Here is a 27,442-nt window from a genome sequence, read left to right on the forward strand (position 1 = left end):
TGGCACACAGCTGGCCTCGGGGGATGCGCAAATACGCATTCCCCCCAGTGAGCTTAATCGCACAGACACTGTGCAAAGTCAGGCAGGACGAGGAGAGCCTTTTACTGATCGCCCCATACTGGACGAGCAGGAATTGGTTTCCAGAACTAATTCTCCTCGCGACAGCCCCTCCCTGGCGGATTCCCCTGAGGAAGGACCTTCTTTCTCAAGGAGGGGGCACATTATGGCACCCGCGCCCCGACCTGTGGGATCTCCATGTGTGGTCGTTGAGCACGCGCAAGGTTTAGGTGATTTACCACAAGCGGTATCTAACACAATCGACGCGGCACGAGCTCTGTCCACAAGACGGGCTTACGCGTTTAAATGGAACCTTTTTGTCACCTGGTGCTCTTCGCAACGCGAGGACCCCAGAGAATGCCCTATTAACATCGTGCTTTTATATCTTCAACATAGGTTAGACGGTAGGCTGTCACCCTCCACCATTAAAGTTGATATCGCTGCTATTTCTGCTCATCACTCTCCTATCAACGGCAGATCAGTTGGCCAGCATGATTTGGTTATTAGATTTTTAAGAGGCGCTCGTAGGCTAAACCCCTCGCGCCCTCCTTCTATTCCTCCCTGGGACCTATCCATGGTGCTGAAAGCCCTTCAGGCCCCCCCCCGTTCGAGCCTTTGCAGTCTGCGAGTCTGAAGCTTTTATCAATGAAAGCTCTGACCCTGCTAGCATTGGCCTCAGTGAAGAGAGTAGGGGATTTACATGCATTCTCTGTTGACGATTCGTGCCTTCAGTTTGGTCCTGCTGCCTCGAGTGTAACATTGAGGCCCAAACCAGGCTACGTGCCCAAAGTTCCCACCGCTCCTTTCAGAGATCAGGTGGTGAGCTTGCAAGCGCTGCCCCCGGAGGAGGCAGACCCAACCATGGCTTTGTTGTGCCCCGTACGCGCACTGCGATTCTACCTGGACCGCACGCAAAGCCTCAGGACCTCAGACCAGCTCTTTGTTTGTTATGGTGGCCAGCAGAAAGGGAAGGCTGTCACCAAGCAGAGGATGTCTCATTGGATAGTTGATACTATCGCCCTGGCTTATAATCTTCAGGGTATTCCTTGCCCCTTTAATTTGAGAGCGCACTCCACACGGAGTGTTGCCTCATCTTGGGCTCTCGCTCGTGGTTCCTCGCTAACAGACATCTGCAGAGCTGCTGGTTGGGCGACACCTAATACGTTCATTAGATTCTACAGTGTTCGTATCGAGCCTGTATCCTCTCGTGTTCTTTCCTCACCAGGGGGAGCATGGAGAGCAGTCTCGCAGGTCGGCTTGCAGCCTCCAACTGATGCTTCATAACTGTGTTAGTATGGAAGGCCTTCAGAGCAAAAATGCGTAATGGTTTGAATTGTTCTTCCTCCGCTGCCTTGGCAGCCTTTGTTGCGGAGCATTGGCTGTCAGCCTTCACTAGCTGTATCCTCGCGAACCTACGTGTTGGCTCGGGCTCCACATTGTGTCCCACCGGGTTCCTTTGTGAGTATTTTTCCGTGGGGTTAATCCTACCAGCCCACGTTTCCCTTAGCAGAGCACTGCTTTGCTTGCACAGCCACGGCTGTCTTTATTTTTTTTTATCGTCCACCATTAGCCCTTAAGAGGGGCGGTGGCTTCCGCAGCGTTCCTATCCCGCTCACGTAGGGCGCTTCCCAGTCGCTGGCACTTCTGTGGGTTAAAGGAACATCTAGTTCCCGGCCTTCTGCCCTATCCTATTTCTCCATTTCCCTGAGGGGATTTGGAGGGTTTTTCTGCAGACACTGGAAGAGGTCAGCCCCTAGTGGCGTTTTGGTAGGGATTCCCAATTCGTCGGTCACGACGTGACGTCGTAGTGACCGACTGAAAGGGAACGTCTCGGTTACGGATGTAACCCTCGTTCCCTGAAGGAGGGAACGGAGACGTCACGTCCCGTCGCCACAGGTGCTGCCACCTGCTGTTACGGCCGGTCACACTTTCCGGCTTTCTCAGCGAAAAAGAAGCTAATTTCCCTATTTGCACCTGCTGCTTATATACGCACCTGGCGGGGCGGCGCCAGCATTATGCAAATATCTCAATGCCAAGTTCATTGGCGTTTTAGTAGTATTCGAAGCAGATTGGTCTCTCTAAGCGAGTTCCCAATTCGTCGGTCACGACGTGACGTCTCCGTTCCCTCCTTCAGGGAACGAGGGTTACATCCGTAACCGAGACGTTCTTTTTCTGGCTATTCAATTAACTGGAAGAAAAGCATCTTCTCATCCCTCTTGGCAGTAAGTCCATCCCTTTTAAAATTGTTCATGATCATTTTACTTATTTAGGTCTGGTTATTCATACAGATCAGGGTATATACAGCAATCCTTAAGTTAAAGCAACACCAAAGAGTTTTTTTACCTTAAAATAATGTTTCCAAAAAAGTTTCAGTGGTTCATTCACTCAAAACAGGGTGAATGGCACTTTCACATTCGCTTTGCAGCCCTCTATCGGCCAAAACCGCACTAAAGAAGTTTCCAACCGTCGGGTAGTGGTCCTGTAGTTCGAGTGAAAACTACAAAAACTTGCTTTACGGCAGACCTACAATCCAATCAGAGCCAGCTATGCTGCAGTATTTACGACAGTGCTAATGAACAATTACGCTTCTAACCTGTAGGGGGAGCAAAGAGCAATAACTCTTTAGTGTTGCTTTAAATTTACTACTTTTTAATACCTTTTTTACTACCTTTAGAATATTTTTTAAAACCATCACGACACTGAATTGCAAGTGTTAATATCAGCGACCTTTCTATTATTTACACAGATTTTGACATATATAACATACAAAAAAGAATAGACATCGATTAAAGTGAAAAAAAAATCTTCTGACTGAAATGTTTTTCAGGCCAAGTCATATTCCTTTAACTAACACTTTATGTAGGCGAGACCAATAGCATGTTTCACGAGTTCACACTTACAAATAAGTTTACTTTGTAAACGTATTTGGCGTGCTGTCTGGGGAGAGGGCTCTGAGCAGGGAATGAGCCTGAAACACAGAGTATCCCCCTGCTTTAAAGAAATAACTTGGTGAGTGAGAGGAGACGGGGTCGAGGAGGGATTCTGAAAGATGCGAAGGATTTTCGGTGAGTTCAACTGTGATTTATATATGGCTTGCTTTCGAGCTGATTGGGTGTATTGTTGATTACCGATTGTAAGCGGCTGGTGCTATTGATTACTGATTGAAAACAGCTGGAGTCACTTAGGTATTTTATTTGACGTGTTCCTCCCGAACTTTGTTAATAAAACATCATTTAGTTTGCAGGGCATTTCAGATTAGGGCGAAACAGCTAAATAACTCACTATATTTAAAGAAAACATGAATATCACCACCTTTAATGAATCTTTTATTAATTATTTATTAATTGTCAATGTATTTATTTTAGCATTTACTAATAATTTTTTTAATCAAAGTTGAAACTGTTAAAATTAGTGAATGCACCATCAACAACTGTCAATTACTGTAATGACATAAACAAAAATGAATTAATGCTTATGTACTCTATATTTTTCATTGTTTGTTCATGTTATATAATGAATTTACTAATGTGAACAAATACAACCTTTTCATATCATATTATTCAGTACACATAAATGAATAATCCAGGGTCTGTTCTGTTCACACAACAGCTTACAGTCACAGCTCTAATACAGTAACGTTATATATGAATATAAACCCTGAACGAGTAACTCGAGTCAAACTCGTGTACAATTCGCACAGGATGCCTGTAACCATAGTTGTAAAGTGACAGTTGTAAATTGAATGACTGTACCTTTATCAACAAAATATTATGTTACAATAGAGGCAGCACTGAGGTGCTATTTTATGTGCAATGTTTCTGCTGTTTACTTTCTCCTAAGACCTAAATGGTTGTGTTTATATGAGGATATTTGCAAAGATGGGATTTTTGAGGCATATGTGTTATTTAAGGCCAATAAAGCGGTAAAAATACTCACAACACAAGCTCAATGAGAAACAAATGCGCGGCTTGCGTGCTCTGACACAGAAACAGTGGACGCATTTAGCACTGTTCTTTGTGTTTGAATGGCTTAAAATCCCTTGTTTTTAAACTGCGGTGCTTAAATATATGTACAAATGTTACGTTTTTGTGACCACACGCAAAGCAACTGCAAGAACCGACAGGTGGATGACATCAAAGTCCCGCGAGAGCATTTCGGAAGCAGTTTCCTCTTATGATTCCTCGAATCGCTCTCACGGGATTTGGATGTCATCTGCCTCTTGGTTCTTGTGGCGCCACATGAAGTTTACCCACGAGTTTAACAAACACGTTGTATCAGCCACTGGCTAGATCAGCATAGCATTAAAAAAAGTGAGAAATCATTTACCCCCAAAATACAGGACCACTAGTCATACTGTGCAAAGACACGCAAGTTACCTGGCTGTTTGATTTCTTAGCCCACGAACTGAAAGGCTTGCCAATCTTCATCATTTCGCTGAGCCAAGTCAATCTCCATTGGTCTTTTACACCTTTATCGATAAAACATCGGAGCCTTCCTGCATTAGAAGTTTGACCATGCTAGCTGAAATAGAGTTTTACCCAGTGTTGCCAAGTCCGCTTATTATAAGCGACTTTGGGCTTGCTTTTCTGTAAAGTCGCTTACAAATATTGGTAGTCGCGGGTTGCGTTATTTTGGGCTTGTTTCTAAAGTGTAGTTGCTTATTTGGGCTTGATCCCAGCTCCATAATAAGTTGTCAATCAGATATTTTCTATATGTTATTAAACGTAGGAGTTTGTCTAGCCTGTTCTCTCTGTCCCTCCCCTTTCCCCATACACACAGGAGACAGCAGTTTTTTTTCCAACCCACACCTGTTTCTAATTGGCTCTGACCCAGATGGCAACGAGTACTAGCCAATCAGAGGCAGAGCAGGGCAATCTGTTTTTTTTCTGGTTAGGAAAACGTAGTCAGTGAGTGATTTAAACTTTAAATTTATGCGCGCGAGTTGCGACTGATGTTGACTGACTGGACTGTAGGACAGTTTTTTGAAGGAACAAATGCCTGGGACAAAGTGGGAAAACACTGGGAGAAAGAGAAAGGAGTAAAAGAATGGATTCAACCTGTCGTGTGGGACGACTCAAAGAACTGTGCAGAGTATCAGTTAAGTGTGAAATATGTGCACACCATGCGGACCTCGTACAACATGATAGCACATAGAAACATAAAAAATGCAGCCCCGTTCTCCTTAATGGTCTCTTACACACTGCAAACTTTCGGGAGTGACAACCGCATTTACATGCGGGAGTGAATCCCCTAAATGTCCATTTCATGTCTGTAAGGAACAAGACTCATTCCCGAAAATGTGATGATTGACACAGAAATAACCATAGCAACGTTCTCCAGTCTCGCGTTCTTATCACTCACAGCTTTGACCAAAATAATCTAACAGTATTGTGTTTTTTGAGGTTTTGAGGCGCGTAGAAAAGTCGCTTGTTTTGAGAGGCCTGGTTGCTTATATGTCTCGCGAGATCTGGCAACACTGGTTTTAACTCAGCTTAACGTGATACAGTCAGAAAACCCAGAGTGGATCCGGTGCGTAGTGATTACAGAACGCTTACAGTGGAGAGAGGAACGTGATTTGGCTCCACTCCAGGCTTTGATCACATCCCAGAAACGAAAGATCTTTGATTATGTGCCCAGATATGCTAAAGCCCATATTTAAACGAACTAACGCGAACGCAGATAGAATTTCAATAAGAATAGGACACCTGATAGTCTGAAAAAAGAATACCTAAATGTGAGACCACATTTAACACTTTAAATGGCCTTAAATTTGACAATTTTGATTTATCACTTTTTAATACTTTTTAAAACCCCACGGACACCCTGCAGATACAAAATACATGTAACACATATTTTGTGCTATCTTTACTTGTTTTATTCTTTGTGAACAGCTCAGTGTGTTTGGCTGTAATGAAAATAATTAAATAAGTTTTATCTCAAGATGCTGTTAAGGTTGGGGGTGGGGCTTGGGTCATGTGACCATTCCCTTACCTCTTTACCTGATAAATGCTGTCACCTGTGTATGTTTGGCATGCCCTGATGAAAACTGTGTAGTTGAAACGCGTAGGCATGTAGCCATTGTTTCATTAAAGGCTTTTTATATATTTATCAGGAGTGCCTCATTTTTCTTTTTTCTTAATGCTATTATATTATAGGCCCATTTTTGAAGAGCACCCTGGATTGTTTATACATAATTTTTTTGACCCAGAGAAGCATTCTTTTTTCTATACAAAATACATATTTAAGCTTCATTTTATGGCTGCAATAAAGACCCTAAAATCTACCATTGAAAAATGGGGGGTCTTGCCGTTGTCTCTAATTGGCCGTTTGAATACCATAAAAATGGTTGCCCTTCCAAGGTTTTTATATTTGTTTCAGAATTTACCAATCTATGTGACAAAATCTTTCTTTAGAAACCTAGATTCTAAAATGTTTTCTTTAATTTGAGGTTATAAGGCACATCTTATCTCTAAGGCTCATTTAGAAAAATCAAAAAAGCTGGGTGGATTGGCAATGCTTTAAAGAACATTACTAAAACTTTTGTAGTGCATAGCTCTTTAAGGATATTGAAATAAATTAAGATATGTCTTGGTGTCACGCGGCCGCCCCTTTATTCCCCAATTTGTCAGAATAAAGCAATAAGCCCCAAGAAGCAGTGGGTTACCATTGCATTTTTTTAACAACTAAGGGGCGTTGTTAGGCACGACCTGAAGCAGAATTGCATAACGTTAGCGGGATTTTATAACATAAAACACAAATAAGCTGTAATTATATTAGTACAAATATTTCTCTTCCGCCAAACAAAAGTAGTTCCTCAGAATCAAGTGTGACTGAAACAGAGCACAGTTCCCAACCAACACAGACGCAGCAAAGACACAATGAAAATATGATTTTATAAACCAACATTCATCTAATTTATACATTAACATTTATATCGTGCATCTGTTGAAGTGATGATCAAATATGCTTGGAAGCATGCATAACTCTTTCCCTGTCAGTGGTTGTTTTTTTTTTTAAGTTGCCACCCAGTTGTAGTTTAATGCCTTGCAGAAAAATTATCTTCTTTAAATAAACATAAAATATCAAATGAAAGAACAGAACATCCACTTTTAAACAACAACAAAAAAACTGTTTCATCCTACCTTCATTTTTTCTCTTATCACCTCTCACGATTTTTTAGCAGGGTAAGTCAAGCCTGTTTCAGAAGGAGAGGTAACTTATACTCAGAGTCTGTTTCTGGGGTAACTTACTCTCTGAACCTAACCTGGTCGGGAGCAGGTTTTATCCTGTAAACTCAGAGTTTCTTGTGGTCTCCTCCCCATTTTTAAAGGAGTAGCGGTGTTTAATCTTGTTAGTTGCTTTAGTACATCCATTCAATGCGCACATTTTTATTACATACACTGTAAAATATTTTTTTAGTCTTTAAGTTATAATTAAATTGCCAGTGCAAACCATTTTAACTTACTACTTTATATTTTTTATATATTACACTAAACTTTCAACTAAAAAGTTAAAACAGTAAATTAAAATGACTTGTAAAGCTAATATGATATACTTGGTGCATAGACCGTCTAAGTGACTAAAATGTCATGTACTTTTATAGAGGATCCTGTAGATGATAATGCATTCATTTGTAGTAAGTCACATTTGTGTCACATGTCGGAAGAGGATTTTGATACCCCAATTGGATTTTTGTCATATTTGCATTTATATGAGCGCTATTATTTTTCTTTGCAGTCATTTTAGATATATAAATATCCTTACATGACTAACATCAGCCTTTGTGGCTGTGATCTTGCATCTGTACAGTTGCCTTTACATTTCTTTTGAACACACTCATCATTATCGCTGGTCTAGTAGGTAGTGCTGTGCGCAGTGGCTTGGGCAGATGTACTGTCGACGACATGAGTTCGAATACCGGCTTGGTGTATTTCTGTTTTATTCATGAAAAACATTTGTAAAATTTGTAGCCTTTTTATGCCCAAGTATTATGCCTAATTTCATTTTTAGCTGAGCTGCTGTCATCTTTTTGTCCATGGCATTCTATCTGCATGAAAATTAATATAATAACGTACAGTGCTCAGTTTATTTACTTCTAATATTTAAACCGTGATGAAAAATCAAATGTACGCATTTACTAAAGTAGCAATTTCCAACAACTGTTTTCTTTAAAAGATATGCTCGTAGTTGCTGTACACTTGCAGCAACACTTTCAGTTTTAGTAGTAAAAAAGATTTAGACCTCTTTGTCACGTGCTGTTGCCATGGTGAATCATTATATCTGAGCTCCATTGATGATGGCTTTTCATAGTGGTTGTGCACGTGGTTAACTCAGATTTAACCTACTCAGAGTCGATTGAACTAACTCAGATCAGCTATTCTGTAACCGAAAACTTAGAACTATCTCAGATCAGCTCTGTAACCGAAAACTTAGAACTAACTCAGATCAGCTATTCTGTAACCGAAAACTTAGAGTTTCCTATCTCAAATTAAGTCAACTCAGAGTTCAAGTTTTAACTCAGAGTTGGTTGAACCTCCTTATTGAAACGGGACCCAGATAGAGATGAGCCTGATGAAAACAGTTTTTAGTGTTGAGTGAATGCGTCAGTGTTTAAGTTGGGTAATATCGCCACCCAGTGGATAGCGGAAATATGATTTTGAGTAACTCCTCAGGGAGCGTTTTCTCTTTATTGATTAGATGACTCAACACTATTTATTGACATGTATCTGGATATCGCCATAATTGTGCAATTGTATACACATTAAAAATATGATTAAAGATTGTGGTGTTTATTTTCATAAATCAGTGAGCAGCAACAGTGGCGCAGTGATACTTCTGTAATGCGGTCTGAACCGTGGGTTTACCGGGGTATTTTATCACGGCTTAGAATGCGTTTCAACCAATCAGAATGAAGAACCAGAACTGCCCGTTTTATAATCATATTTTTGCACCGGCTCTGAGTGATAAAACCTTTCAAGTGTGGAATAATAATAGTCTTTCCACTTTTAATGACTTGTACACAGATGGTCACTTTTCCTCCTTTGATAATCTTCTTAGTAAATATCATCTTCCTCATTTTTTTTGTTACTTGCAGATTTGCCATTATGTTCAGCAGACTTTTTCTGATTATAGTATTCAGCAGGAAGAGCATTGTTTCTTTAATCTAGCGCGACAAGCCCCAGACTCTCGGCATATGGTTTCACAATTTGTTTATCTCTGTTCTCTACACAGGTTATTGCATCTTCTGACTATATTAGGGTAGCCTGGGAAAAGGAGGCTGGTGTCAGCTTATCTGATACCTCTGGTATGAAATCTTGAAGAGAATACACAGCTGTTCCATCAGTGCTAGACTTCAATTAATTCCGTTCAAAATTGTACACAGACTGCATTAATCTAAAACCAGACTCCACAAGATTTACCCAGCTGTGTCTCCTATGTGTGATCAATGTCAAGTTGCAGAGGGAACTTTATCTCATGTTTTATGTTCTTGCCTGAAACTCCAGAGATACTGGGAAGATATTTTTTCTTGGTATTCAGTGGCATATGATCATACTCTTCCTCCTGAAATGGAATTGGCCATTTTTGGCTACTCCAATATCGTTTCCCCTTTGTCTTATCATTTGCAGTTGGCATTAATGTTGGGCATGGTTGTAGCCAAGATAATTATATTAAAGGATCGGAAAGCCACTGCTCCCCAATGTTTTCAGAAACGGCTTGCAGAGATGGTCTCAGTTTTAAACCTTGATTGAAAAAATTCGGCTTAACAAATCAAAGTTTTCTGGGGTCCCTCTCTCCAAAATTTACATAATAGTAGAACTTAAAGGAGTAGTCCAATTTAAAGATGGGGTCCATTTACTTTTTACAGTAGGAAAAAAAATACTAGGGTAAGTCAATGGGCCCCATCTATAAAGTGGACTACTCCTTTAATTACTATAAATAGTATAATAATCTTTATCTTTTAAGTCTAGGATTTGTGTGTTGATTTTTGTCCCTGTCCCTGCGTTATCTACATTCATTCTATGCATCTTATCTAGGCATTTTTGTCTTTCTAAATTCATCTGGCTATATATATATATATATATTTTTTTTTACATGTTATTTACATGCACACATCTTACTTCAATGCTGCTGATAAGCTCCAGATAGCGAAGATCTCGAACCCTAATGAATGCCTATAAACAGAGACAAATTAATATAGGGATATTTTAATAGCCTTAAAAACATAAGTCATATGTATACTGTATTGTCTTACCTTTTTAGCCGTGTGAAAATCGAGCCCCTCCAGAGCCTCTGTGGCCAGATCTCTCCAATCATTCTCTGTAACACCCAGACACGCGATCTGATAGGCTTCCTGAAACATGCCTCGTTCAAGATACTGATACATCGGGGCAGACTGCAGAGATGAACCATAAAGAAAATTAATTTAAACTGAAATATATAGCAGATAGGAAACAGGGGAGAGCGGGGTAAGTTGTCACACTTTCACACTGTCTAACATTTACCGAGCACCATACATCACAATGGCATAAATCTCATACCAAATGAAAGAAGGAAGTTTTGGGAAGGTATGTTGTATTTATTACATTTTCATATCTTATCTCATAAAATAATTTTGGCTGCTGAATAGAGAATATTCACTTGTGACAATTTGCCCCAAAAATAATTTTTTATTAAAATGTTTCAATTAAAACCAGAACTGGAAATATTAATTCCAGGTCTTTTTACACTGCACTTAACCCTGGGTCATCTTCGTTCTGAAACCCTGCTTTTAATCGTAAATTAGCTATAAAGATCTATTTCCATCATTTAATTTAAGTCAGGCTTGTAACCCATGGTGTGTTTACAATTTTTGAGGACCTAAGGAAAGTTTAAGAACCTGGGGCCTCCGTGCCCCAACAGTGACCATGTATACATGCACCCTCATAATGCGATTATAATGGGATTTTAGCAATATTGTGATTATACTTCACCTCATGTAAACACAATACTTTAATAAAAATAATGTGATTAAGTTCATAATCGCAGTAAGCATAATCCTATTAAAACAGGTAGGCTACGACTGCCCACTGAAATATCTGTGCACAATAACTTGGAATTTGTCCTCTACATTTACCCCATTCAAGTTTGGTTTGCCGTACTTTGCCTTCATATCACTTCACTTTGTACCTGTGGCACTTCCACTGCAGCCATAGAGTACACATGAAGGCAGAAGATCTTGGAGCCATTGTAGCCTACTACAAAGCCGTGTAGTTTCTGCTGGTGCACAGGAAAGTTACTGGCCTTGATGTTCAGATATCCACTACCAGAAAAACACAGCATCTCCTCACACTGTGTGTTCCACGCCACACTGTTTGCATTGGGCTCCTACAATAACAGGAGGTGTCAAGATATTTTTATCCAACTTAAAGTGCATTCAATCTATGCCTTTTATATCAGAATGTGTGTTCCCCGGAGGGTCAAACACATGACTTAATTTGAACTACACATATTTTAGGTTTTATTTGAAGTAATAGAACTGAACGTTAGTTAATGCAATAGCTAACACAACCTAAAAATGAGCATTTATTAAACTTTGTTAGTGTTAGTTAATGCCAATCCATTTATTTATATTAGTCTAATTGTGCATTATAGAGCCCCTATTTTTCTTTTCATGATTTTATATTTCCTTTGGTGTGTAAAGCCCTATTCACACAGGATTAGTATTACCTGGTTATCTCTAGTGATTTATAATAATTGTGTAGGTTGTCTGTGATCTTAATCCTGTCGAATCAGCCCCCGCAAATGACCTACCATATTTCGCCAAACACAGAGGTCCTGTGAGTATCGTATATCAGTTTCAAGGCTTTTGCTACCTGTTTTTTTTTTTGTTTTTTTTTCTGTTTCTACATACAAAGACAAGTCCTTCCGCTTTTTATGGCTTTCCTTATAAACCTTGAGGGCTTTATAACTAGAATTCTGATTAAATGTCTAAACAGTCTCTCCTTGCCATGTTTTGAGAACTAATATTAAAAATGTACTGCCATATTATAACTGCCATTATTTGACATCTCTAAGTTTAGGCGAAGCTAGGGCTTTAGTCATGATAAAGGAATTTCCCTTGCGGTGACTTTGGATGGCTCACTAGCGCGGTTTAGCCAACCCTTTATTTATTTATTTATTTTATCCAGAACCACGAGATGCACTCAGGTAGAACACAGGGTGCTACATGTGTTTTCCCTTATGGGAAAATGATTAACACAAGCTATACTACAGCTTGTGTATAAATAATGAATGAATCATTATTAATGCTAAATTAAGTTTGGGAGATCATTCTTAGTCATTATTTTTTTCATAATTTCAGAACAAGCTTAACTGCTAACAAGTTACATTATACCATTTGTGTTCATTGGTGAAAAATACGTAGAAATATATGCAAGTAAAAAAGAACAGAACAAAAAACGTTTAGCTCACGCGGTGTGAACGAAAAGCCGTTAATAAAGCTGACATGTAGAGGATGTGCTTAAACAGTCGAGTCGGCAGATGATCATTGTTAAATTAAAAGCTTGTGCAGCTAAACCTTCAGAAATTCCTGGCCAAGAAAGAAACCTTCCATCAACTCAGTTTTGAAGTCTTCATAGTTTAACATGTGTTTAACAGGTAGTATTGCTGCATGCTGCCACAGTTGGATAACATATCCTATGCTCATTATATTCTGCTTCACAGTTATGGTTGAATTGCACTGTGACTTTGAAATGCATCTTCTCTTAAGACAGAACATGAATGTGTCCTTGCCCTGAATGTGTCCTTGCCCTGTCACCCACTGAATGAAGGTCTTTGGAATCATGGGGAGAGTACCCACACCAGAAGTACTGTCATCTGAACAAATTAGTTCAGTTGAAAATTTGTGGTGTGTGTTAAAAAAGTGTGTATAAGTGGTAAGGGGGTGTGTGTGATGTCGGGGTGGGGTCAGTGTTGAGTGGGGCAGGGGGGCATAGTCAACATATCCAAATTCTTCTCTTTTTGAAGGTCACATTCTGCGTTATAAAGATGATTCAGTAAAAAAATGATGAGAGGTCAGAACCGAAACAAAATCAATCTTCATTTTGGTTCTCGATCATGTTGTTTATGCAAGTACACTGCTATAAGTATGAACAGTATAGCAGGAGTAGTGAAAATGGCAACGCATTACAGCACACATAAGGCTCTAGAAATAATCATGCACTTCAAGAGCGAGGATGGCTGCTCACCTCCCTTTCGTAAATTCTGAGGTTGACACTGAGGCCTCAGAGGTAGAAGTAGACAAGCTGGAGTCTAATTCATTAGAGGGATCTTCAGAAGACTTGTCAGAAGGTGAGAGCGGAGAGGAGATGGATGAAGAGATGGCAGGATGGACATAAAAACGAAAAAACTTCTGGTCTACCACAAACAAGTAGACGCTCCCCTACTTCCCAGGGCTTACACACTATGCCACTGCCCGAATCAGTCCCCTGACTTCAAGCTTTTCATTGATGCTAATGCATGAAATCCTGCAGCATATTGGGGCCATGATAAACCTACATGGGAGACAATCGCAGACTGGATAAATCTTGAGACAGAGAAACTGCAGGCTTATGTGAGGCTGCTCATTCTGGCCGGTGTTTTCAGATAAAAAAATTAATCAGCCCTAAGACTCTGGAGTGAGAAATCAGGACAGGGCACTTTCCGGGCTATGATGTCCCACAAAAGGTTTCACGAAATCAGCCATACACTGTGGTTCGATTAATGTTATTATATTGGCATATAAAGGGTTAATTTATTTCACAAATTTAATTAATATTTGATTATGTTTCAGGCAGAAGTAGTTTTAAAAGATTTAATCGTTTAAAGTGGAAAAAATTATTGATGATATTTTTAGAGCAGTTTTTGAGAAGGTGACATTTTTTTACCTTAGGATCACAAGTGTGAGTTTTTTTATAAAATCTGACCCTGTTCAAAAAATAACAATGCATCAAAATCAGTGTTGCAACCAATCTTTGACCCATCCCAGGTTATAATAATAATAATAATAATTTTTGAAAAATATTTAGTTTTTTAGTTTTTTTTCTGTTAAAAAACAAGGGTTTATATAAACAAATGGGCATATAGAGGGTTAAAATTTCCACAAATGTAAATAATATTTGATATGTATGTTTCAGGCAGAAGTAGTTCTAAAAGATTGAATGGTTTAAAGTGGAAAAAATATTGACGTATGATATTTAAGAGCAGTTTTTGGGATGAAATATTTTTTGGTAATAAGGTAATCCAAGTTGTTTTAAAGGAACACGCCCACATTTTGGGAATTTAGCTTCTTCACCGTATCCTCCAGAGTTAGATAAGTCCATACAAACCTTTCTCATCTCCGTGCGTGCTGTAAGTCTGTCTGACGCAGCCCCCGCTAGTTTACATTTACATTTTGTCATTTAGCAGACGCTTTTGTCCAAAGCGACTTACAAGTGAGGTAAACAATAGAAGCAATTATAGCAACACAAGAACAGCAATACATAAGTGCACTGGAAATAGTCTCATCAAGTCCAACACAATATACATAGCCAAGGGGTTGTTAGTATTTTTTTTTTTTTTAAGATAAGTAGAGATAAAGAGAACGGTAAATAGAGAAAGAGATAAAGAGAAAGGTAACTAAAGAAAGATAGTGAGTCCGTTGTTAGGAAGTGAGGTAATGGTGGATGAGATGGGTTTTTAGCCAAGTCTTAAAGACAGCTACAGTGTCAGCAGATCGTGTCACGACCGGCAGATCATTCCACAGTTGTGGAACAGCTTCTGAGAAGGTACGCGCGAGAGTTTTCTTCCTTTTTGAGATGGCACCACAAGCCGTCGCTCGGTGGCAGAGCACAGGGATCGAGAGGGTACATAAGGCTCTATAAGTGAAGGTAAGGGGGTGCTGACCCAGTGGTGGTTTTAAAGGCCAGGAGCAGAGCCTAAAATTTGATGTGACCTGCTATAGGAAGCCAGTGTAACTTGACAAAAAGAGGGGTGACGTGCGCCCTGTTTGGCTCATTGAAGACCACTCTTGCCGCTGCGTTCTTAATCATGTAGGGGTTTGGTCATGCAGGCTGGAAGCCCTGCCAGTAGGGCATTGCAGTAGTCCAGCCTGGACAGGACAAGAGCTTGGACCAGGACCTGTGTGGCATGCTCATCTAGGAAAGGTCTTATTTTCCTAATATTGTAGAGGATGAATCGACAAGAGCGAGCGGTGCTGGCAACATGCTCCGTGAAGCTAAGCCAATCATCAATGACCACTCCCAGGTTTTTGGCCGTCCTGGAAGGCGTGATGGTCGAGGAACCTAGCTGAATGAAAAGGTTGTGTTGAATCTTGGGTTCAGATGATATGACAAGCAGTTCTTTCTTCGCAAGGTTAAGCTGGAGATGGTGATCCTTCATCCAGAGTAAGATGTCCCTCAGGTATGCCGAGATCCAGGCAGAAACCGTGGAATCATCAGGGTGGAACGACAAGTGGAGTTGAGTATCGTCTGCATAGCAGTGGTAGGAAAAGCCATGTTTTCGAATGACAGAGCCCAGGGATGTCATGTATATCGAAAAGAGCAGTGGTCCAAACACAGAGCCTTGAGGCACCCCGGTATCAAGAAGTTGACGTTCAGATACGTCTCCTCTCCAGGATACCCGAAATGACCTATCTGAGAGGTACGACTTGAACTATAGAAGTGCTGTGTCAGAGACACCCATAGACATGAGAGCCTGGAGGATGTGGTGATTGACCGTGTCAAAAGCTGCAGATAGATCCAGTAAGATCAGCACAGATGATTTGGAAGCTGCCCTTGCCTGCTTTAGGGCTTTAATGACTGAGGGCAGCGCAGTCTCAATGGAGTGACAGCTTTTGAAACCGGACTGATTGCTATCCAGGAGGTTATTTTGTGTGAAGAAAGAGGAGAGCTGGTTGAACACGACGCATTCAAGAGTCTTGGCAATGAAGGGAAGAAGAGAAACGGGTCTGTAGTTCTCTAGCATAGCAGGATTGAGTGTGGGTTTCTTCAGCAGCGGGGTTATCTGAGCCTCTTTAAATGCTACGGGGAAGGTGCCAGTGGAGAGTGGAGAGTTTAACTTAAGGACTTGATATGAATGGCTCCAGCTAGCATAATGTTCCCAATAAGTGACAAAATAACGCGAACATTTTCCTATTTATGTGTTGTGATTAGTGTAGTCACACTGTGTACAAATAACAAGGTCATATAAGACACAGCCATCTTTTAACAAAATACATATTGGGAACTATATTCTCAGAAAGCGAAGCACTGCTACTTGGGAGCGATTTGCCCGCTGCACCCGAGAAGCACCCTGGTGAGGAGCACAGAGCTCGGTCAGTGTTGTGCAAATCACTCCGCCCAAGTTAGATAAGGATCCTTTAAGGATCTCTTAAGGGTTAAGTTTAAATTTAAGAAAAAAATAGGCAGTTAAGAAGATTTTTCTTCTTAGGTATGTTTTGTGAATCCAGCCCCAGATTCCAACTGGTCTGCTTGGCCAATCGGAGCACACCGCGCTTTCTTAAGACGACCAGCTTTGTAGAAATTGTCGTGTTTCCGAAAGGCAGGACATCAAGGAACGATATGTATGATTTAAAAAATGTATTAGTAAATTCTGATATGAACATAATTTAAAATTTGTAAAAATGCTCCCGAAATTGGTTCATGTTCCCTAATGCATTAACTTATGCTAACAATTTTAACCTTATTGTAAAGGGTTATAGTTACATTTCAATTTGACATAAATTTAACAGATGGGCTATACAATTACAACAGCCAATAAAATATAAAGGTTGTTGAAAGTATAAAAGTAGACAAATGAAATGTGACCTGAAAGAGCAGCTCTTTTGTGTGGATGTCATACACCAGGCATGTGTTGTGTTCATCCACAACAGCTAACTTGCTGCGTGATATGCTCATGTCCAGGCAACGCACGGACGTGTTCTGTTTCAGTAGCGTAATGGCAAACGGGTTATCCACAAAGATCTTTAGAATCTACACAGAAGAACATTTGTGACTTTTCAAGTGTTAGGAAACAGAAATAAAGCTATACTACTGCAGTATTAAAGTAATTATTTTCAAAGCCAGCATAAAAAAAATGGATACGACATTTTGCAGGCCCTGATATGTGACATACTGCTCCATTTTTGAGTCCAACCAGAAGTCCCTCTCTTCCAGCTGGGCCACCTATCACTTTGATATAGCGAATGAGAGACTCCATTAGCCACTCTTTCTCTTTCACAGCTGTGAAGGATAAACACTGCAATCTCTTTTCCTGCACACATATATTAAAAAAAAGAGGATGAAGCGGAATAGTTACCAAAATATGACACTTCTTTCATAGTTTACTCCTTTTCATGCACGTTAAAGACATCCTTTCTTAATTTGAACACAAACATAATTATTTTTTAAAATGCTGTACTGATATATTCTTATATGAGGGTCTACTTGGCAAAGTTTAGAAAAGCACATCCATCCATGATTAAAGTAATCCAAATGAAAGTGGGTCAAATGTAAGTTAAAATATGGCAGAACTTCCTTTGATGATCAGTATGTTTCCATGGATATGCTTCAAAATACGAAAAACCAAATGTGCAATAAAAAAAAAGAAAAAAAAAAAAATTCAGGTTGCCCTTAGACACCTGTCCCTTTAAATGCATGGTAAACTGGTAAAGACTCTGATACTAAACTAAAATCAAAATAAAACAAGATTTCAGCAGCTGCTGTAGAAGGGTTAAGAGACATTTTGTCCCAGTCCTCTAGACAAAACACTTTCTGTGTCTGTGTATTGGGGGTGTTGAGTTTAAACCGGCAACTTCAGGCCACATCACAGCTTGTCAAAAGAGACTGAGGTCAAAACTCTGACCTGAACATGAAATGTTTCACAGTTATGTGTGTTTGATAATCCTTGTTGAATGACTAGATGTCTGTCATGCTGGGGTTATAGAGATCATGCACTGACATGCTGTAATTCTGTTGAAGAATTGCTTGGTTCCTCCATTAATCACATCATAGATTAAGGGTTTTTCAACATATATTTCTGTCTATGTACAAGACCTGATTTGCCGTGATCTGACGTTAATCTGAGCAAAACTTTCAAGAACCTGTCCATGTTTTAATTCATAATGACAAAAGGCTTTTTGTTAAAGGTTGTTTAATAAAAGAACTACATACAGCCATGTTATATAGGAAAGGTAACCTTAAATGACTTCTATTGTGAAATTAAATAAAGATTTTTCTTGCCTTTCGGGGGGGGCTGACTTTTCAGGATTCATTTATGCAAAAACCACAATATTATTTCACAAGACTCACAGAAAGATGCATTTAATAACTAATGAAACACACAGGCACAAACGTTTAAACCAGCTAAACAATGGAAAGTTAAGATTAGTGGAGTGTGTACAGAAAATGTGTGTTTAGTTGTTATTTGAAAGTTTGTACCTGACACAGTATGATGTGCTGCGAGCAGACGACAAGTAGGTTGCACTCAAATCGTCTGCAGATTTTCTCTTTGACACGGTAATGCATGTCAGAGGAGTCATCAGAGTAGAGCTCATAGACAAGAATTTTCTCGGGTAGCTGTATAGCAAGCCTGCTGCGGTAGATAGCAATCTTCTTCACAAGCTCACGACATTTTATTCGCACTATAAGAGTAAAATTTGGAAAAAAACATTCAAATAGCAGGGAACTAAAACCCTGGGGAAAAGGAATACAGCAAAAGACTTGCCATTGTTTAATTAAATGAACATGTTCTTTTTATATATTTTTTAAAAGAACAAAAGGTTTAAATTTTTTTTTTTAAATATGTTTTTATTTATTTTTAGGAAAACAACAGTAACCACAAAATTACTATGGTCTCAATAGCTTTGGCAATACAACAAGTAAATATTATGCCAAAAATCATGTTAACTTCCACTAGCCTACTACAAAATAAATAGACTCATTAACTAATCAAAGACTAGTTAACATGGTCCATATAACCTCCACTGGTTGATGCTGTAACTAGATGGCCATGTGTATGTTAACATAATCAATTATTTTAACTCTTTGCCCATCAGCTTTTTTCATGATTTTTTACAAAAGTTTAATGCCTCCCAAAAAAAGCTCTTCTTTAAATATATAAACATACATTAATATATTTAATGAAAGAACAGACCGTCTGCTTTCAAACTAAAAAAAATCATCCTACCTTCATTACCTTATTTATCATCTCTCAAATATGGGTAGGTTTCTTCAAAAACAGCAATTTTTGAGATAATTCAATTTTTGTGAAGGACTTTTGATAGATATACAATCAGATTCAGAGTGATCCTCAAAAGATACACGTACAACAGCTATTTGAACTAGGGAAGTAATTCCGGGTTTTATAAGTTGCGGAAGAGATAATAGCGGTATTGCGGATTGACGGAAATACTTGTCAATAGCGGGGAAAGAGTTAATCAATAGCTACATTATTTAAATACAACCCCAAATCAGAAAAAGTTGGGACACAGTAGAAATTGTGAGTAAAAAAGTAATGGAATAATTTACAAATCTCATAAACTTATATTTTATTCACAATAGAATATAGATAACATATCAAATGTTGAAAGTGATAGATTTTGAAATGTCATGCCAAAAATTGGCTCATTTTGGATTTCATGAGAGCTACACATTCCAAAAAAGTTTGGACAGGTAGCAATACGAGGCCTGAAAAGTTAAATGTACATATAAGCAACAGCTGGCGGAGGACCAATGTTTAGGAATAGGAATGTTGTCCAATTGACCTAAGAAGTTGCAAATTGGTCCTTCAACTTTTCCTTATATGTAAATTTAAATTTTCTGGCCTCTTATTGGTACCTGTCCCAACTTTTTTTGAAATGTGTAGCTCTCATGAAATCCAAAATGAGCCAATATTTGGCATGACATTACAAAATATCTCACTTTCTACATTTGATATGTTATTCAATTCAATTTTTATTTATATATAGTGCTTTTCACAATTGGTGATTGTTTCAAAGCAGCTATACATTAATAGAAGCAGTGGAAAGCACAGAAAATCGACAGATAGCACAAAATAATACACGATATTGTATATCATAATTGTAAATAAATGTTTTCTTGCAGCTCTAGAGTGATTAGACACATAGCAATTTTGTAATTCACTTAAATTGACTAAATGAGAGAGATTTACAAATGTCATCACCTTTTTGCTCTGTGATGAGGTGTTGCACGATGACATCAGTCATACTGTCTCTGTAGGCATAGCGGTCCTTATATAAGCCATGAACTGTGCTGAAAATAAGCTGAAAAAATGCAATTGTGCCATCCTGACAACCTAAAACCTGTCCAATGAAAGAAAAAAATGGAGACGATTTAGAGTTTTGAAAGAGCTATGTTGTCAATGTACTGCCCAGCTGCTACAACCTAAAACAACTTCAGCTGAACCATAAGATAATTACAGTCAGTCTCAGAACATTAAAAATACACATTAAGTTTACAAAATTGCTACTAATATAAACCATGCAAACATATTTTAAATAAAAATATCTATTAGATGTACAGACTGGAGCATTATAACATTATCTTAGAATGATTTTCTATTATTAGATTAATAGCCTGTGTAATAATGTTTAAAATAGGGTTGGACAATAACTAAATTTCAATACAGTTTATTTCGTTTTTTAATAAGGGTGATTGGGTTTCTAAACACACTTTGTTTACGTCACATCTAAAAATGAATGTTAAAGGAATATTCCACTTTCAAAAACAAAAATTCCTATAATTTACTTACCCATATGCAGTGTTTCCTCTAGGATTTTTTCCAGCTGTGGCGGCAGGGGGCGCCCATGAAGATTATAAATGTACATAATATTTTTTAAATGTAGAATATAGGCTACAGTAAACTAACATGTATTTTTTAAATAATTTTCATGCTGTCATTTACTTTTCCTTATATTTATAGCATATTGCTATTCTATGTTTGATCTAAACTATATTTTCTTAAAAAAACGTTACATAGCTACGTACGTAGTACGGATATTTCATTGTAGTTTTAATGTAGTTTTAATGTAGTGTGCATTGCTTACATTATCCGACATCAGCGGCAATTTTATTCCACACCCAACCCGTTTGACATAAAGACCCCGACCCGATCACACCGCAAATCGTGCAGTAAAATAGAAACTTTTAACGGTCTTCAGACAGATCTTAAACACAAATAAGCACGGGGCCATTTAAAAACGAGTCGAATTTTGGTCTTGGATGTTAGACCCGCATTTTACTCTTGTCTATTGAGTCCAGACCTGCATCTACAACGCAAATGACACGTGCATAGCCTATTATTACACCCGTTACATCAAATATATGCGGTTCACCCGCGGGTACCCCGATCCTGCTGTCTGAAACAGATGAAACAGTCTCACCTTCTGCCTCAAGTTTTTATTACCAATGTCCTTTCTCTTCCCACAGGAATAATGTAAGTTTCCTTAAACAGATTCGACTATTAATGTCTTGCAGTTGCATATGAGTAGTATTCAGTATTTAGCCTTTTGTTTTTGGACAAATATTTAAACATTTAATGTGAAACTTAATGTGACTGTGCTGCGTCGGTATGTTAGATATGCGCCGGTGAACAGCATACGCGTGTTGACCTTGCACCTTAAATTACCCTAAATTTATAGTCTGTAAATGGTATATTTGTGTAAACTCACAATAAGGAGAAAACATTGTGCTTATTTAAAATCATAAAAAACATGACGTGCCTTCTGCTGCTTTGGTTTTACAGCGTCTAACAAAAAAAAAGAAGAGAAACTCAAATACTTTTTTATTTGTTTTGTCTGATAATTATTTAAGTGTAACATATTTCGTGTAGGCTTATTTATTTTATTAATATTTCTGAAAACAGAGACATAGCCTAATCATCATCTGTTGATTTAAATCTATTTGTGCATGAAACTAAACCCACGGAGGAAATTACGATATTTTAGGAGATTTATTTATAAATGAGTGAACAACGAGAATCCAGAAAGGAATTTGTTTAATTAAGACAATAACATCCAGTGGACATTTCTGCAGCTTTTGCGAGCTGCCGCCGTGGGTTTTGTCTAGAAGGGATACAGCAAATGCCAAAAAGTTTGGAGGTAAGATTAATAGGATGAAAACAGCGGCTCTGGCTAAATGAGAAACAAATACATCCTACAATCGTGTGAAATTTTGAAGGATTAGGATACAACCGCAGGTGTGGCGGGGATGTTTTAGGCGTGGCGGGCCGCCACGGTAGAATGTATATAGCGGAAACACTGCATATGTCATCCAAAATGTTTATATCTTTCTTTGTTACGTAAAACGCACACTTGTGGACCATTTAAAAAAATAAACTAATGCAAAGAGAACAACGTCGGAACGCTCCTCTTTCTCCACACTTGTAAACACTGGAGCGGTAGTTTCGCATATGTCATGCGTGGCCTTTCGACCTTTACGCAATACGTAAGGCAGGGAACTACACTAACCTTTTCCACTGGTTGCACTTGCGCTACTAACTATTTTAGTTACTGGCGCAAAACATGATTTGGTCACACAAATTAGTTATATTATATTATGGATAATAATGAACAATAATGAAACTGTATTGCATACAGATGTGCTTTTAATTTTACTTGCCATCTTTTAAACCACATGCCGCCTTGTTTTTTTAACGTTGCAGTGTTTCCCACAGATCTGAAATTAACTTGTGGTGGTAGCCTGTATAAAGGGCAATCATTATCCACCGACAAAAAAATGGTCTACTATACATGTGACAAAGAACTAATAATGTGTGACACAACACAATACTTTTATTTATTGAACATTAATATTAATTTCACATTATAGTTTGTTAATCTAACCACCCCAAACAAAGCTGACACTGTTTGTCAAAGCACCACAAAACTTACTGCTTTTGCACTCATATATGAAGCAAATAAATGACCCCTTTATATTCAAACTCAATGTAATACAAACATATGTATAGTATATTAATAGACAGTGCAGGTCTATAGATTATAAATGTGACTGGTGTTATGATGGTTATCATTTCTATTAGATAGGCACTTTAACTGCTTCTATTTCTCTCTTAACGATTAAAAAAGCTTAATCCACTCATCATTTCAGATTTAAAAGTCTACTTGCGGTCCCGGTGACAGGTGACTTTACTTACAGCTTTGCGTTTTTTATATCTTGAGTCAGCTTGAGCTTTGCTCGTTCAGTACAATGGTCCTGACATTAGCATTGCTTTTTTGCTGCCATATCTGTGCAAACTTTTTAGAAAGATATGGTTTATTAATAATAAGATTATAAAAAATGGGAGAAAGAAAATGCAGCGCGTGGTCATAACAAGAGCCAGTTGTCATCGCCATAGAAACCGGAGGCACGCTGAATCTGCCCTCGAGTTTAAGCGCGGTAGCCCTCGCGGCCGTTCTCCGATCGACTCGGGTTTTACACAAAATATTAATCACTTGGAACCCAAAGTAATTAAACTAGGACCGACCCCGACTGTTCATTTAAAATATAAACCCGGAACCGCGCGGTTCTCGGGTTTTCCGTGAAGACCTCTTATGGTAAAACTCTGCTCAAGTTCAGACACATGGAAGGATACAATGTGACACTTGCTTCGCGTCGCACCGACCCAATTCATTGAGAAACAGAAAGCACGCGAACGCTCAGAGGGAGAGACACGACGTGCTCGCACGCAAAATGAAGCCAACTTGATATGTTGAAGGCCCAGAGCACGTTATAAAACCTATTCTTACATACACATTTCTGTTTTATTAAATACTCATAGTAAATCATAGCATATTGCCTAAAACATAAGGTAGGTACAAAAATAATCAGTGATACATTTGCGACCCATAAAAAATTAGGGTCGCAATGGCATTTCAAAAGGTTGCATATGCGACCAAAATGGTCGCAGTGTAGTTCTCTGTAAGGTCATGCTAGCATGTCACACGGCTAGTGCAAGACGAGAAGTTTAAAAGTACATTTTGTTTTCTTGCTGAAAATAACAAGCATTTTGCTAGATAAGACCCTTATGCTTTGTTTGGAATCGTTTAATGCCCTTTGAAGCTGCATTGAAACTGCTAATTTAAACTGCATTGAAACTGTAAACTGTTGGGGTGCAATAAAGTCTATTACCGTATTTTCCGGACTTTAAGTCACATTTTTTATTTTAATAGTTTGGCTGGTCCTGCAACTTAAAGTGAGGTGTTACTTTTAAGTCAGTATGAATTAATTTTGACATATATGAACCAAGAGACAACATTACCGTCTACAGCCGCGAGAGTCCGCTATATGCGGCTCCTGTATTTATGTAATTCAATGGATTCAGTGATGTGGAATGACGAGCCTGAGAACTTGATGCTCGTTGGCTTGTTCTGTTCATTTAGCCTATTCAGCCTTCCAGGTATGTTCTGTATGCTATTGAGTATTGTGTAAATAACTGATAATGTTAAGTTAACGTATGGACATCTATTCAGCCTGCTGTTCTGTGTGCTATTGTTTAGTTGAATAACTTGCCTTTCAGGTTTAATTTTGGGAAATCATTTTCTAAAAAAATGTGACGTGTAATCCATTGTGACTTATAATTTTGTTTTTTTATCTTCAAAATGCATTTTTGATTGTACTGCGGAGCGACTTATAGTCCAGAAAATACGGTAAATTGAGAAAAATCCTGGAATGTTTTTCTCAAAAAACTTAATTTCTTCCCAACTAAACAAATTCAATTAAATTTTATTTATATAGCACTTTTCACAATTGTTTAATTGTTTCAAAGCAGCTTTACATTAAAAAGCAGGAGAAAACACAGAAAAGTTGTTGGACAACATAAGTAGCAGAGTACAGTGTCAAAGATTAAGCAGTAGTGAGCGCAGTAATAATGTAACATATAAAAGAGAGTTCTAAGTTAAGTCAATGTCAGGTGACTCCCTAGGGGTTGAAAAACATATAAATATATATTAGATGACATGGGGGTGAATAAATGATCTGGATTTTTTATGAAAGTGGAATATTCCTGGTAACACTTTAGTATATGGACCAATTCTCACTTTTAACTAGTGTCTTATCAGCTTACATATTAGCGGTTTATTAGTGCTTATAAAGGACATATTAATGCCTTGTTCTGCATGACCATATTTTACATCCCTTAACCCAATCCAATACCTAAACCTAACGTCTACAACAACTACCTTATTAGCTATTAATTAGCAGTAAATTGGGAGTTTACTAAGGTAAAAGTCATAATTAATAATCAATAAGTGTTCCCCATACTAAAGGTCAAGGCGCTTCTTCCTTCCAAAGTGTGACCCCAGTGGCGTCTTTCGTAGCTAAGCAACCATGAGTCACGCTCTCCTGTACAGCAAGGAAGAATGCTCGGTCGGATTTAAATTACTCATTTATACCTTGCATCAAATCATATCATTTTCACAATGCAATCAAAAAATCTGGTTGAGACTTTGGAGTGTTTTCCCAGAAAAGAGCTGTCACTCAAAATCACAAAAAGGATGTGCGGGGTTAGTTTGCATCAAGTCACAGCTTCCAAAAGTGACACCATATAGGGAGAGAGAACGAGAGATTTAATGCAATACAAACTGAATTATGGATCAGAAAAATAAGCTTAAGCCATCAGGTGCCCAGGTTAGAAAAAAGGAAATGAGAAATGTGCCAAAGATAAAAGTATCTATGCAGCTATGACATGCATCTCGTTATGAGCATAATATACAGATCACACGGTCCACAACATGCTACCGATTAGCCAGAACAATAATTTCCACCACTAAAGATAGCTTTATTAGCACTCTTCTGGACCTGGCCAGATCTACCTATCTCAGCAAGCTCATTAAAAAAAATCACAATAACCCGCGTTTCCTCTTTAGCACAGTTGCGAAACTGACTAGAAACAAAGAACAAACAGAAACCGATACTAAATTTCAACACAATAGTAATGACTTCATGAACTTCTTTACTAACAAAATTACGGTTATTAGGGAAAACATTGAAGCTACGCAAGCAGCCATCACTCTTCCCAATAGTACAATTAACACTAAATTACCATACAAACATCTTGAGTCATTTCAACCTACTACAATAGAAGAGCTCTCTAAATTAGTAACATCATCCAAATCATTGTCCTGTATATTAGACCCCGTTCCCACAAAACTACTTAAAGAGGTATTCCCTGTAGTGTCTGACCCAGTATTAAATCTTTAAATCATCGCTAAAACTAGGGTACATTTCAACAGGGGTCCAAGCAGGAGGTGCGACGGGCCTAAGGCCAGAAAAAACATCTCGCTGTAATGAATAATAATTACTAACAATTAACACTTATCAATGCAAAATATCCTTTTACATATTTTCCTTTGACTTTTTTATGACAGGAAATCTCATACCACATAATTGGAGTCTGGCTTTACACGACATGTCCAGACCCAGGAGTTCTGTTCACCAATGGTGCCGAGTCGAACTCCGTCTTTAGTGTAGAGTGAGGCTTGTTTATCGGAGCCGCCCATCACAATGTATTCACCCCTAGAGAAGAAACTCACGCAGCATGGGTCAAAGTTCAAATGTCTGTCCTTCCCAATCTAAAAAAGACAAAAAGAACATGATTCATTTCAGACTGAAAAAATGCATTTTGTAGTTTTATACTAACCATCTACTTATTTTAAGGATCTAACATCCTTAAGGGTATCATATGAATAGCACTGTCCTACTCACTTGTAATTAAATCTTACAGTTAAATCACCCTTTAGTAAATAAGACATAAAAAAAATTGGATTTGTGTAACTTTATTGTCAAGTATTACAATTAGATAATTTATATAAAAAAACTATTAGCAATTAGGTTTAAACTGCAGTTTACACTGCATTTCCAATAAGTTACAGAAATATTACATTTGATAATGCATTCTGTGTAATAATTTCTGTGCTTTTCACTACATCTATTATGTAAAGCTGCTTTGATACAATTACCAAATTGTGAAAAGCGCTATATAAATAAAATTGAATTGAATTGAATTAATGCAGGGACAATTTTGCTGTCATGTATCAATGACTAAGTTTCCATGGTCTCACGTAGCCAGACCTTCAATACTGAAGGTCTGGTGTTTTCCGCTGCTTTTTCTGGACAAAGCCCGCCCACAAGCTGTTTGACCGACATGTCAAACAACCAATCACAGTTTGTTTCGTCTAGCGTCACGTTTCGGACTCCCCACAATAAAGAGCCGGCTGGCAACAAGTCAGTTATTGAAATAACCAGCCGCAACCGAATAGCATCTAAATAAACAACATTACTCACCATAGAACAATGTTGTGCACTTCATCAACAGCCACTAATGAGACGCTCCCGATTAACGTCTGTTTGAAGCATATCTCTTCACTTTTTAA

At 38.3% G+C, this 27,442-nt stretch overlaps 1 protein-coding gene across 3 annotated transcripts in view; it reads right to left on the reverse strand.

The window, feature by feature from the left end:
- The window catches only part of ift122 (intraflagellar transport 122 homolog (Chlamydomonas)), a 171,460-nt gene that overhangs the window by 66,352 nt on the left and 77,666 nt on the right, over positions 1 to 27,442 (reverse strand). For 2 of the 3 annotated variants that reach the window (XM_065271392.2, XM_065271391.2), the window contains exons 9-16: positions 26,450 to 26,641; positions 20,236 to 20,374; positions 18,492 to 18,694; positions 17,188 to 17,325; positions 16,881 to 17,045; positions 11,224 to 11,421; positions 10,310 to 10,450; positions 10,176 to 10,229 (exon numbers count right to left, since the gene is read on the reverse strand). In XM_065271392.2, coding sequence (XP_065127464.2) covers positions 10,176 to 10,229; positions 10,310 to 10,450; positions 11,224 to 11,421; positions 16,881 to 17,045; positions 17,188 to 17,325; positions 18,492 to 18,694; positions 20,236 to 20,374; positions 26,450 to 26,641 — 1,230 coding nt within the window. The remainder of the gene's footprint in view (positions 1 to 10,175; positions 10,230 to 10,309; positions 10,451 to 11,223; positions 11,422 to 16,880; positions 17,046 to 17,187; positions 17,326 to 18,491; positions 18,695 to 20,235; positions 20,375 to 26,449; positions 26,642 to 27,442) is intronic. The other variant, XM_065271393.2, reaches the window with a different exon arrangement.

The sequence above is a fragment of the Paramisgurnus dabryanus genome, chromosome 11 (genome assembly GCF_030506205.2).
Source record: "Paramisgurnus dabryanus chromosome 11, PD_genome_1.1, whole genome shotgun sequence".
Lineage (NCBI taxonomy): Eukaryota > Metazoa > Chordata > Actinopteri > Cypriniformes > Cobitidae > Paramisgurnus > Paramisgurnus dabryanus.